The 14,489-nt window shown below is 43.3% G+C and overlaps 2 protein-coding genes across 10 annotated transcripts in view; both read left to right on the forward strand.

Moving 5' to 3' along the window:
* ARHGEF3 (Rho guanine nucleotide exchange factor 3) overlaps positions 1–14,489 on the forward strand; it is a 349,785-nt gene that overhangs the window by 144,464 nt on the left and 190,832 nt on the right. The window lies entirely within an intron of this gene.
* On the forward strand, positions 5,205–6,359 carry LOC129058571 (large ribosomal subunit protein eL32-like). Its single transcript, XM_054552026.2, has one exon. The coding sequence runs from the start codon at positions 5,817–5,819 to the stop codon at positions 6,291–6,293; it is 477 nt and encodes a 158-aa protein (XP_054408001.2). The 5' UTR covers positions 5,205–5,816; the 3' UTR covers positions 6,294–6,359.

Raw genomic sequence — 14,489 nt, forward strand, 5'->3', positions numbered from 1 at the left:
TTTTTTTTTTTTTTTTTTTCGAGACAAGATCTCATTCTGTCACCCAGGCTGGAGTGCAGTAGCACGATCACGGCTCACTGCAGCCTTGACCTCCTGGGCTCAGGTGATCCTCCCACCTGAGCCTCCTGAGTAGCTGGGACTGCAGGCACATGCCATCATGCCTGGCTAATCTTTGTATTTTCTGTAGAGACGGGGTTTTGCCATGTTGCCCAAGACGGTCTTGAACTCTTGGGCTTAAGTGATCTGCCTGTCTCAGCCTCCCAAAGTGCTAGGATTACAAGCGTGAGCCACTGCACCTGGCCAAAAAGATATGTGGCTTTTAAAAAATACCTTCCACCCAACAGTATGTTTCCCATCACGGAACTTGTGTAATTATAATCTAATGTGTTTTTTCTTAAGAAGAACCTCTGCCAGGCATTAGGAAGTTCATCAGCAATTTCTCAAACTTCTCAAGGAGGGAAAAGCCTTGAGGTTTAGACTGGAATAGGTTTTTCAAGTCTACAGAATTGGTACAAATGGATCAGATTTGCTGTTCTTGAAACATAATAAAGCCTCCCGCTGCCTTATTCTTCCAGTCTTGATGTCATGTCATTTTTTTTCTTCTTTTAAAAATATATTCATCTCATTATCCAGAGTGACTAAGAGGCCCAGCATATGTGCCACTAAAATACTTGTCCTCGATTCGCTCTTTCTTTTCTCCTGATACCTGTTGCTCAGGAAATGACTTCCCCATCTGGTTTCATTAGTCATTCTGATGTGCTTTGTCAAATGCCGTCCATTGAGCGTGGTGTTGAACATCATCTCCCTACCTCAATAAATGCCCATTTCCCTTCACTTACTACATGCATTTTAAAAATATATTTTAGGGCTTTGGTTTAAAGACTAAAGTTCCTTTTGCTATCTCTTGTGTGTAATTTTATGTTATTTAGTGGCACTGAACTTCTTTAATGTATTAAGAAATATTTCCGCTACCAAACTCAAAGAGCAAAAGTCAAAAAAATGCAGTGAACAAGATTAGGAAAGAATCCTTACTTTGAGGCAAAGACAATGCAAGTATCTCAATTAATTCAGCATCAGTAGTTCTCATCAAAAATCTTTCCCAAAATCTGTGCCTCTGTGTGTATTGCTGGAAGAAACACAAAGTTCGCTTTCTGGGTGGTTTCCCTTCAGCTGCCTTTCATTCCTTACGCTTGACGCTGGTTTTATTTCTAGAAGAAACCAACCTTAAAAATCTCTGGTTTAGCAATAGGAGGAGTTCAAAACATTTTCACCTGTTGTTAGCTGTGTTTGTTTAAACAAACTTATGCAACTATTGTTGCTTACAGCCACCGGGTTCATTTCTGCTGGCCTGGCAGGGTTTGTGTTGGCAATGGTAGAGAGATGCTATCGGCATCTCATTGTGTACTGTTTGCATAACGGGACAGGGCAGCCAACTCCAGCCATTAAAAAAAATGCTTTGGATTAGATGAATGGTTTTATTAAGGTACCTGTCAGATTGGGAAGGTGCAACTGTGACTGATGAGGACCTCCTGAAGAGGATCCCAGCCACAGCTGGTGGGAGGCGGGGCTTGTAGGTGACCCAGCCTCAGGAATGTGGCTGCACTGCAATGGACTGACCACCCAAGAGTGGGAGAGGGTCATCGGTGAGGGAGAGCACTGGCAAAAGCATTGTCAGTTGCATTGTCCTTTGGGGCTTCAGGTTTTTTGTACCTCAGAGGATCTAGGGCTATTCCGGAAACATCAGCCAAGGGAAGCTCTACTGGATTTTCCTCAGTTAATAGCATCTACACAAGGCTTTCCTTCAAGAACAGTCATCCTGTTAGCTACTAATAAAATAACATGGAAGTGCTGAAGTTTTGAGCCTGGAAACAATAATTTTAAAGATACATAGTGTTTGAGTTTACTTATTTGCTCTTAGAATGAAGTCACCACTTGTCACCATGACTATGGAAACATAGGGAATACATTTTGGGGAGTTCTGCTTAAGTCACTACATGTACCCTAGTAAGGTTCTCAAAGTGTGGTCCATGGGACATTAGTGGCAACAGAACCCGGAAGCATGTTAGATATGCAGAATCTCAGGCTCCACTCCAGACCTGAAGCAGTAGCTGCATTTCATTGAGATACCCAGGTGATGTGTGGGCACATTAGAGTTTAAGAAACATTCCGATTTTTAGGGTGGTCTAGATTCAGGTTGCAGATACTGTCGACTCAGTAGAGATTTCATGTGAAGCTCTTTAGTCGGGATTGGAATGATGGAAATTGGCACGTAAACCGTCCCTTTCTGTGCCCCTTTTCTCACAGTGTGCACATAGTAGGCCTTTTGCTGACCTTGTGGGTGTCCTTCATTGTCCTGTGCAGCAAGGTCACTATATCCTGACATGTGACTCATAGGCAAGACAGCAATTTCTGATAAAGGAGGGAAGGGTGGCCATTCCACCTCCTCACTGAGGCCCGTGTGTTATGTAATGCATTTCCTGCCTTTGATTCTTTACCCATGTGGCCCTGCCTGTCCACTATCCTGGCTGCTGTTTTCTTTGTTCTGCAGCAGAGGAATTCAACCTCTCTGGGGCTTAAATCCCACTCAACCCTGGCCGTTTCTTGGCATGGTTTTTCCTTAGGTGGCAGTTCACTGGGGGGCAGAGGCACATTTTCCAAAACCTGCTGTGTCTCAGTTCATCTAATATGTCTTCATTTCAAGAGAGATTTGGGCAAAGGCTAAGCTGATTACAGGGCTCAAGTGGAGCCCTGAGCACATTTCAGATCTGGAATGCAAATTGTTGTCTGCAGTAATTATAGTTTGCACCATGGCCCTACTCAGCCCCCATGGTCATTTTCCTGCTGCAAAATAAGCAGCTTTGTGCTTTCAAAGTGGGAGGTAATGAGGGGGAGAGGAGCACCTAAGGGACATTAAGGAGTGTTTTCAGAGTCTGTCTGCAAGCCTGAGTGGGAGCAGAACGGACCCAGATGTGTGTAGGGATGCTGCCACTGAAAAGCTCTGTGACCATGGGCCAGGAACCCAACCTCGCTGAGCCTCAATGTCTTCTAGTCCTTGCTTCAGAGGGTTGCTATGGTGATAAGGTGGCAATGATGTGGCAGGACACTCAACATGGTGCCTGGTGTATAGTAGGTGCTCAAAAAGGGGGAGTTTCTTTTCACTGCCTACAGGTGCCATAAGCTTTGGGGTCTGTAGTGGGGAAACACGTGCCCTTCTTAAAGGGTGATTCCAGCACACATGTTGGTTAATACTCTCCTGCTCTGAAGAGCTTTGGTGCATCCTTCTCATGCTGTATGTGTCTGCAGAATTGAGGGTTGGCTTAGAGTGCTGGCTTGGGGTAGATTTCCTGCATGTCAGTCTAGCTGTGTGCTCTTTGACAATTGCTTAACGTCTCTGAACCTCAGGTTTTCTCATTTATAAAATAGACATCATGATCATTTTTGAATCACAGGGTTGTTAGAAAGATTTATGTAAAAACATGTAAAATTGAGCACCAGTGCTTGACACAAACTGTGAAGGCAGTACTATTGTTATCCCCTTTGCAGAGATGAGGAAATCAAGGTTTTTGTTTGTTTGTTTGTTTGTTTGTTTTTTATGGGTCGAATGACTTTCCCAACTCTGCAGCTCATATACGGTACCACCTGGACTCTGGCCTAGCAGATTGGCTCTGTGGTCCATGGTAGGTAACCCTGACATTGAACCTCCAGGTGGTTGGAAATACCGCACAAACACAGGTTAGGTGCCTGATCCGGGGGCTCCCCTCCTCAGACCCCTCATTTTTGTTGAAAAATTCTTTGTTAAATTGGGATAAAGCACATCATAATAAAATCACTATTACCATATTATATAATGTTACATATAGTATATTTAAAATATAAGTTTATGTTATATATTATACTTTTATATATGATTATTATATGTAGTATCAGCAACAGCTATTTACACAGATTTGCATTGCTATTGGAAATGCCCTAGCCATTGTCAGCACTTATAATTGCTTTTTGTTGTGCCACATGGGGGCTTATTATCCATCATGTTGCTGCAAAATTAATTGTTTATCTTATAGTCTCTAGGAAACTTCAATTGTTACTTACTATGTGCCAGGCACTATGCTCAATGATACATATTTGACTTATTTGATTCTCACAAGAACTTTTTGCAGTGGGTCCTCTTATTATTCCCATTTACCAGAGGAGGAAACAGAGGCACAGGGAAGTTAAGTAAATGATCAGGGGTCACGCATTAAGTGACAGCATTGGGATTTGAACCCAGGTTATCTGGCTCAGAACTCCTATTCCTCACCTCTGTGCTAAACTGCCTTCCTTTATTTCTGGTCTGTGTTCTGGTTGCTTTGCCCTCACCACCTCGGCTGGCTTGGTATTTCCAGACCTCTGGGGCTGTACACTTGACACAGCATTCCCTGGGGCCTGTTACTAAGTGTGAGTCCCTCTCAGCCTCAAAGGGTCATTCTGGGGACTCCTCCCACCACTCCCGGGGTATTCATTCAACCCAGGAGGCTCTTTGTGGCTCAACCACACACATGCTTTTAAAAAATAAAAATCAGCTTTTCATTTTAATGATGACACAACCCAGAGGTGAGGTTCTTGTTATCACACTGGGGGAATCTGGGTGATTGGAGTTGTAAAATCAAGTAGCTGGGGAATTCCTTGTTTTCTCCATAAATTATCCATGTGAGAGCTCTGTGTAATTTTACATTACAGGAGGGAATGGCTGTGTTTAACTCCTTCTGTTGGAAGGGCAGACTTATTTCACTTCTTACTCAGCCAGGAGAGGGAGTTGGAAAGCATAGAAATGGAACTTCTTGTTATTACAATTCCTGGCTTTCAGCAAATATATTTATGTATGTGTACTTTAAAAATACATAGGAAAAACATCTGACTGGTACTGTATTCTATGGCCATGGCCACTGTTCTTGACAAAAAGAATTTCGAACTGGTCATGCAGCTGTTCTGGCTGAGAAACTTGCCCTGGTTCCCCATTTCCTGCAGGGTAGAGTTGGAACTCCTTCCTTGGCTCCAAGTATCTCATCCCTGGCCTTCGCATCCTGTCCCTTCCACAGACCCCTTGACTGTCTCCTCGCCTCCCGAATGAACTTTGCTGCTCCCACTTCTCACCTTTGCGCTGACCCTCCTCTCCTCAGCCTGGCAACTCCTATACATCACTGACAACCAGCTGGAATGGCACTCTCACTGGGGAGACCCTGAGAATGGTCCCTGGCTTCTTCCTCTGCAGCCCAGTGCTTCGAGGCTGTGGGAACCAGCAGGTTGAGCGGTGAGCATTGTGTACAGGTCTGCGTCTCCTCTGGCCTGTGAGCTTCTGAGGTATTTTTGCATGCCTGATGCTTTCAACACAGAGCTGGGCACATTTCTGTTGAACAAAGGAAGCTGGTCTCATCTTTACACATGTCAGTCTGCATTTCTTCCCCAAGAAGGGTTTTTGGGTGATGGGTAGAATACCAGGTGGGAGATTGGACCACCAGCCTCCAGGCTCCATGAGAGCCAGGCTATCCTGTGACCTTGGTGCCTGCACTGTGGCCAGTGTGTATTCAGTCACTGCCTGAATGAGTACTGTGGTAAGAACCTGTGCTGCAGCCTAGGCGCCAGTCCTTATTCCATTACTGCCAAGCTTGGCACATTGGACAACTTTTTTTAACCCTTCTGAGCCTCTTTCCTCATCTATAAACTAGGGATAATAAAAGTACTTATCTCATAGGGTGGTCATAGAATTAAATTAGCTTAGCCTACCATCTGACACATAGCAAGCCCCCAGTCAATGGTGGTTCGTATTGTTGTTAATAATGAAGTGGATTGGTTGTCTCTTCCTCGGCACTGCCTACGGAGGTGGCAGCCATCTCCTCCTCGGCATCATGGCTGCCCTCAGACCCCTTGTGAAACCCAAGATGGTCAAAAAGAGAACCAAGAAATTCACCCGGCACCAGTCAGACCGATATGTCAAAATTAAGCGTAACTGGCGGAAACCCAGAGGCATTGACAACAGGGTTCATAGAAGATTCAAGGGCCAGATCTTGATGACCAACACTGGTTATGGAAGCAACAAAAAAACAAAGCACATGCTGCCCAGTGGCTTCCGGAAGTTCCTGGTCCACAACTTCAAGGAGCTGGAAGTGCTGCTGATGTGCAACAAATCTTACTGTGCCGAGATCACTCACAATGTTTCCTCCAAGAACCGCAAAGCCATCGTGGAAAGAGCTGCCCAACTGGCCATCAGAGTCACCAACCCCAATGCCAGGCTGTGCAGCAAAGAAAATGAGTAGACAGCTCATGTGCACGTTTTCTGTTTAAATAAATGTAAAAACTGCCAAAAAAAAATAATAATAATGAAGTGGATTGGTTATAGGATGTGATAAGTAGTGGGAAGGAAATCAATAGGGTATCATGATAGAGAATAAGATGGTGGGGTATAGGGCATGGTCCTATAGACAGCCTGGTCAGGGAAGCCTCCTGTGAGCTGAACTTGAGTGATGACACAGCTGAGTTAAGCAGAAAATGAATTTATTACAGTGTCTAGGGTAGCTCAGAGAATTTTGGAAGGACCAGGGAAACAGGGACAACTCCAAATTATACCACCAAACAGTTATTGTAAAGACACTATTGCTACCACTGCTGGGTAGGTGTAGATGCCATGGTTTGCACCACTAACGCTGGTTATAGGCTGTGACTACCCAGTCTACCCTTACTCTGCCTCTGCAAGCTGCCACCACCCTCACAGAACGGGGTCCGCAGCAGCCCTGCTGCTTTGCATCCCAGCACATGATTGGCTGAGCCTGCTTACGTTCTCATGCTGTGGCTGCAAGGGAAGCTGGGAAGCAAGTGTATGGCACTCTCATCTACTCTGGTAGAATGCGGGCTCTGGCTCCTGAATTGGGGAATTCCCCAAAGCTAGCCAGGTAGGGGGTTCAGCTGCAGGAGACTCAAAGGGTGACCCTTATGTCAGAGGCATGTGAACAAGAGCAACTCCATCTTGAATAGGAGCTGGGTAGCATGAGGCTGAGACCTACAGGGCTGCATGCCCAGACAGTTAAGGCATTCTAAGTCACAAGATGAGATAGGAGGTCAGCACAAGATACAGGTCATAAAGACCTTGCTGATAAAACAGGTTGCAGTAAAGAATCTGGCTAAATCCCACCAAAACCAAGATGGCGACGAGAGTGACCTCTGGTCATTCTCACTGCTACACTCCCACCAGGGCCATGACAGTTTACAAATGCCTTGGCAACATCAGGAAGTTACCCTATGTGTTCTAAAAAGGGGAGGCATGAATCATCCACCCCTTGTTTAACATATAATCAAGAAATAACCATAAAAATGGGCAACCGTCTATGGAGTAGCCATTCTTTTATTCCTTTACTTTCCTAATAAACTTGCTTTCACTTTACTCTCTGGACTTGCCCTGAATTCTTTCTTGCATGAGATCCCAGAACCCTATCTTGGGGTCTGGATGAGGACCCCTTTCCTGTAACACAGAGACTCATGGAGTAAGGAACATGTAGTGTCACTGGGCCTCAGCAGCTTTCATCTAATAGGTAGTGGTGCTTTAAGAAAGGCCTGACTGCTTTCCTCTTAGACAATGATTTTTTTTAAAAGCGTGCTGAATTTGGAAGCAACTAGTTCTCAATGTGATGTGAGGCTAGGAACTATTTCTTGCACATCGTTTAGTTTGTGCAGGTGTGGGGTAGCATGTTTCTCCCCTGTTTATCACAGACTTGCATTCCTGTTGGAAATGCCCTAGCCATTGTCAATGCTTATAATTGCTTCTTGTTACAGCCACGTGGGGCTTATTGTCCATGATTTTGTTGCAAAGTTTATTGTTTATCTTATACGGTCTCCAGGAAGCTGCATGAGGAAATCTCTCAGCCTTACCAGGAAGTCTGACTTAAAGGGACAGCCTCCAGGGCAGAGCCCTAACTGGGAGGAGGTGCTGAGCTTCCAACCAGGACCAGTTACCTTGGGTGCGAGTTGGAAGCCCTTTCCACCTATCTCATTTGGTTTGCTATTTTCCAGTGTTTTGGTGATTCCTTTCTGATTCTGAATTAAGGGAGAAAAAGTGGCAATACCGATTCTTCATGTACACATGAACACACCCAAAACATAACAAAACAAAAAACCACTTTCACTGGTGTTTAGGCAGAATGAACACTCTGAGTCATGGGACACACATGCTTTTAAATCTCTTGGTTTCTTGCGGGTATTTTCATAAAAGTCTTGAACTTTTTAGATGGATACAGGGATTTCAGGGAAGTCAGCATTGTAAGTTTTAAAAAATAAATATGACTTAAGTTTTAACTATGCTCTCATTTTTTTTCTCTATTGGAAGGAAGAAGGGAAATGGGAAACTGCAAGTTTCTATTACCTTTTTCTTCTTAGATGCCCAGTTGACAGTCAAATCAGGATAGAAAAATCAAACTCTGGATTTCAGATTTGGTACTGCTTTTCAACTTGCTAGGAGGAAAATTTGAACCAGTTTCCATCGTTACACCAAAAAATTTCCTCTTCTGTTTGAAAAAAATAAATTATTACTGTGCCTTTGTCTTTTAAAAAATATTTTATTATGGAAAAATTAAAACCTATACAAAAATAGAAACAATGGTATGATGGCCCAAAGTCCCCATCATCCTTTGTTCTGCTTCTTTTTTTGAGACGGAGTCTTGCTCTGTTGCCCAGGCTGGAGTGGCACGATCTTGGCTCACTGCAACCTCTGCCTCCTGGGTTCAAGTGATTCTCCTGTCCCAGCCTCCCGAGTAGCTGGGATTATAGGCACACACCACCATGCCCAGCTAATTTATATATATATATATATATATATTTAGTAGAGATGGAGTTTTGCCATTTTGGCCAAGCTGGTCTTAAACCTCAGCTAATCCTTCCACCTAGGCTTCACAAAGTGTTGGGATTACAGGCGTGAGCCATCGCACCCAGCCTGTTCTGCTTTTAAATACATATGTCAGTTAGTATCCTACCATCCTCCCTGCAACCCTGCTAGGGATAAAGGAGTCATTCCTGTTTTACAGATAAGGAAACTAAAGATCAAGGAACTTAAGAAGTGACTTACCAGGTCATTCAACTAGTAAATGGCAGAGCCAAAAATCACAGAGCCCAAATATTAATTTACTGTTAACTATTCCAGTCAGATGGTTGTTCCCAGAAAGTATCCCTGAAGAGTTATCTGAAGTCAAAATAATGGTGAGAAACTTTTTAATAAGAATGATTTTTGCTTTTGTTATATATTTTTAACTTGGAAATTAGGTGTGTCAAGCGTTGTTTTTTGATATAGGCAGGTTACTTTTAAAAATCCTCCTGAGTATTCATGTAAGTGTCAGAAATACCCCCCCTCACCCTCATATTCAGATTTTCCACTTCTAACCAACTTTGACAGTGCAATGCCAAATAGTAAGTCTCATTTCCAAGTAAGGAAGCCTTTTGGCTGATAGATATCAGCTAATCAGTTTTTAAACTTTTTTTCTTCCTAAAAATTGTGCAGAGGTCAGTAACCCACAGACGGGAGTTTCACTTTTAACTGACAGTGTAAGGAAGGAGACTTGACAGTCTCTTGAAAAAGCTGCACCCAGGGTGTTCATGTTTCTAAGAAATAAACTGGATGAGCTTATTTGCAAGTGGCCCCTGTCTGCTTCATGCAGAAATTCTTCAGGTGGCTCTTGCTTCTTGTGTTAGTCAAGGAGGCAGAACCGCAGCAGCCAGGCCAGTGGCCGCTTCACAGCATACATCAGCTTTTCTTTTTTTTTGCATTCACTTTTAAAAATAGCTGTCCATGTATCAGTTGCCAAAATAATGTGAGGAATCTGGTTATAAAAGTTCAGATTTGTTTAGAGAGAAAAAAACAGAGCTCAGGCGATTGCTGGTAACAAAACCAGTAAGATAAGCACTCAAGATTAGCCGTGACTAGCAATCGTTGAGACTTCCATGTTCCAGCATCATTTATTTTTAGTTCCTGTGTTGAAACCATAGATGAAGACTTTTCTATTTATTCATTCTTGACCTTAGCAGCCAGGTCTGCTCCCACATTCTTCTCATCATTTTATAATCTTGTTGAGCTGGGATACTAAGCAGGGCTCTCCAAGAGCATCAACATTTTCAAATGTTCACAGTCTCTTGAGTTGAACCACCTTGAGTCCAATAGGCCTTGGCCTGGGAAAGTGTCTGGACACCCCTGCTCCATTTGTCTAGAGTTTATGGTGAAGCAGGCAGAGGAGTTGTTCAGGTTTTACTTGGATTAACCACCCTTCCAGCTTTGATGAGTAGATAAAGACATGTGATAAAAGTGCATGACTGAGCAACTCCCAGGCTCTAATTTGATGTTCTTTTTATTTCTCACTGGCTTGCTGTGCTTAATGCCTCCCTGATAACCTAGTAACACCCAAATTTTGTTTTTCCTTAGTCTTACCTAAATTTGTTTTTGAATTTTTGTTTTTCCTTAGTCTTACGTAAATTTGACAACAGCCTTAGAAACCTAAGATCTGAGAAATAATAATCTTATGATGTTGGAACCTTGGTTAAGCCAGTGTGCAATATATTATTTTAATGTGGTCACGGCTACCATCCCATTTGAGATTTTTTCCAACCTTTTTTTTTTTTTTTTTTGATCTTTTTTTTTTCTTTTTATGGAGAATAGGGTCTCGCAATGTTGTCCAGGCAGGTCTTGAACTCCTGGGCTCAAGCCATCCTCATGTCTCTGCCTCCCTAACCACTGGGATTACAGGTGTGAGCCACCGCACTGGGCCATGAGATTTTTTTTTTTTTTTTTTTTTTGAGACAAAGTCTTGCTCTGTCACCCAGGCTGGAGTGCAGTGGTGCGAACTCGGCTCGCTGCAAGCTCCGCCTCCTGGGTTCACGTCATTCTCCTGCCTCAGCCTCCCGAGTAGCTGGGACTACATGCACCTGCCACCACGCCTGGCTAATTTTTTTTTGTATTTTTAGTAGACCCAGAGTTTCACCATGTTAGCCAGGATGGTCTTGATCTCCTGACCTCGTGATCTGCCTGCCTCGGCCTCCCAAAGTGCTGGGATTACAGGCGTGAGCCACCGTGCCCGGCCTGGGCCATGAGATTTTTTTGCTACCTATTTTTAAATTCAGTTTGTGGAGTTTTAAAATTAAAGTATCAAATGGGATATGTTTAAAGACCTTGAAATTCCGTTTCCAACTGTAAGATTTTGTGAAATTTCTGGCTTGTTAAGTACAAATAAGAAAGACATTAAGGAACCAGGATAAAGTTCAAATGGAAAGAATCATCGTTGCTTGCCAACTTTTAATGAAGAAGTAATTCTGCTACAATCTAAATATTTTATTTTATGTAAATGAAATTCTCACAACCCTGACGAGTATGTTCCTTATAATATCTTTGGTAAGGAAATTGCTTGGAACTTCTCAACAGAAAATACCCTCAGATATATCGAACAAGAACACAGGAAACATGGTTCTGGTTCTAGTGATACCATGACACTTTTGATGACATCTTAGGTCCCAGTTTTGGTGCTAATCTCTTTAGAGCCCAATAAGAGGGGTTGTTACCAGTTTGGTTATTTAACCAGCTGTGGGAAAACAGAGTTCATCTTTGCATCGTAAGCACCTTGTAGGTAGTTTCCTGTGTATAAATATATGATTCAACGCTATATACTGAAAGAAAAATACCGTACCCTGAGAACCTATGCCCCCAGAATTTTGTAGGTGTTTTTCTCCCCTTTTAACATATCTCTCCAATCTATGTAGAATTTATGTTGGATGAGTATGAAGAAGGGCTTTAAAATGAGGCTTTTCATTCCAAGAGGCAAGTGAATTGTCCCATTGTTAGCGATCCTTCTCTAGTGGTTTATGCTCTAATATGTCAGATTCTTGAATATCCCAGAGCAGGTTTCTGGCTGTCTCTTCTGAGGGCTTTATGCTTGTAGCAGGAGCTCTGAAGTAAGCTTGCTGGGCCCCACTCCTGAGCAACCTCACCACCTCTAGGCCACGTGCCATGGGTAGGCATACACCACCTTTTTGAGTCTCAGTTTTTTTTAATCTGCAAAAAGAAAGATAATAATAAGGCCTACTTTGGGACCATTGTGAGGATCACATGGGAAAATACATGGTAAGCGCTCATATTAAAACATGAAAAATCCTTAGTCACTGTGGTTTCAGTAATTGTGGCTGTATGATATGTTAATATCCGCACACAGGTGCACTTTCATCATAAGTTATCAACATTGGCAGAGGTAAGAGGAATGGACAATGAGAAGTGACATTTCAAGTGTATCTTTCATATTTGCTAAATGTCCACAGGGCAGGTGGCTAAATGAGTTAATTTCCTTCCATACCATAGCATGCTCTGCAGTAAGAGGTCAAAAACGTGCGTGACAGGGAAAGATGCCCTGGATGTTAAATGAAAAAAGAAGCAAGTGGTAGAACAATGTTATCATTCTATTTTTGAAAAAAATAAGATGTTACACCCAGCAACTCGTGTTTTTAGACAGAAGGAAATGTCTGGAAGGATTACCACCAGAGGGTGCAAACTGGTGGCCCCTGGGTCAAATGTAGCCAGCAACTGTGTTATGTGGCCCGTACAGTACTTCTTACGGTGATGAATAGTTGCCAGCATTTACAAATTGAGAGATTTTACATAAAACCCTGAATTTCAGGCTTCTATTGAAAAAATTAGAATGTCTGCTCACCCTGGACCATTAACCCCTTAGGAACCCAAAAAGCTGGAACTGACCTAAGACAAAAACTCTCAGTGGTGCCCCAGTGCCCACCTGGCCTTTTCTTTCAGGTACCTGACCCCTGGTCCTAAATCAATTTGGGTTTATGAACCTCTGTCTACATCTGGCTTTTTAACACCAGTGCATCCAGCAAATGGGATCGGGGTAGAAAAAAAAGTAGGGCCTTTGGGAAGACTCACTTTTTACTTTATATACTTCTGTGTGGTTTGAATGTGTGACAGTGATGCTATGTTACTATTAAAATGTAAAAACCAATACATAAACATGTTTGAATACTTGGTAGTATCCTAGATGCCATAGAGAAAACTCCTGTTCCTTTTGATATCGCATTATAAAGCTCAAAATGAACGTGGACCTTGCGAATCAGAGCCTCTTACTATTGAAATTCTCCTCTTGAAGTGCCTTCTTCATGGACCCATTTCAATCCGGGAGTTCTTGCTTCTGGTCAGAGCAAGGGCATCAGAGGAGACGGCTGTGCCCTGTTCTTGCTTTCTTTTTGCAGGCTGCATCCCTTTCCCCTGCCAGGGCATCTGTTGGCCCTCTCTCTGCACCCCCCTGCTCCACTGCTACCTGCCCTGGAGCCCCTCAAGTTTCACCTCTTGCACAAAGTGCTGCAGCCCACGGGTTTCAGTTCTTCTTTCCCATTCAGTCAGCAGCCGGAAGTTAGGTTGAATCATTCTAGGATTTGTTCATGTGAATGTTCCCTTTCTCCTCCCCAGAGAAATAAAACGTAGAATGCCCTGGTCATCTCACATTTCCAATGAATCCTTACTGGGGTGAGGCTGGCCTTGGCTGCTGGGACTCCTTGAAGTGGCTTGTCAGAAAATACTCCAAGAGAGAAATGGCTGGGTGATGGAGCCTCCCTCATTTCCCAGGGCACTGTCTTTCTTCATTGTCTGAATTGTCCCCAAAGCTAGCTAATCTCAAGTTGTTTACAGGCTTGTTCAAATTCAGGACCCTTCCTGTGTAGGAGGCTGGAACAAGAGGCCTTAGGAATACCTGCCCTTACCCCTCCACCAGCCACCACTTAACCAGCTTGCTTTGTGGGGAGTCAAGCTTTAGGAAATAGGGAATCCCAAGGACAATCTGAAACCCACCTCCCAGTGGACACTGCCATTTGATCTGACACTCATTACTGAGTGTTTCCAGGTGCTAGCTCCATGGTGACCCAGATGCTTGCCTGAAAGGCGTAAGGCTTTTTAAACTGATTTCACTTCCTCCTTTCTCTCAGCAGGTGTGATTCCCTCACACTTTTTGAAGCAAGACCCAAGCCTGTCAGTTCAGCCTCCAGACCTATTAAAGTACTTGGTTTCTTCCAAAATACCCTGTAGTTCTGCACTGCCTTGCTGTTGAGTTTGCCAGTTCTTCTGCCTAGAACACCTGTCAGAACGCTGCCCATGTGTCTCTTGCTCTGAGAACCCTTCTCAGACTTTGTCCCCATGAAAAATGCATTTGCCAAGCTCACTTAGTTCTTGCAAATTCCTGGCAATGTGAATGGAGAGAGCCTGCTTTCTCATAAAAGTCTTGGATTTAATCTTCTGTTAGACCAGAAGCTTGTTGTTCAAATGAACCTACTGTGTTTGCTGGGTCCCCAGACTTTACTCAGGCTTGAGACAGAGGAAGACTCTTAAAAATCCGTGCATTTGTAAGAAGGCCCCAGGAAACCCTGGGCTAAATCTTAACAGCTAAAATTTGTAATTAGGAAGATTTTTGCAAGTCAAATACTACCCCATTAGATAA

The sequence above is a fragment of the Pongo abelii genome, chromosome 2, assembly GCF_028885655.2.
Source record: "Pongo abelii isolate AG06213 chromosome 2, NHGRI_mPonAbe1-v2.0_pri, whole genome shotgun sequence".
NCBI lineage: Eukaryota > Metazoa > Chordata > Mammalia > Primates > Hominidae > Pongo > Pongo abelii.

Bases quoted from the DNA above. Each gene is read 5' to 3' on its own strand.
- LOC129058571 (XM_054552026.2), top strand. From the start codon at position 5,817: ATGAAGTGGATTGGTTGTCTCTTCCTCGGCACTGCCTACGGAGGTGGC.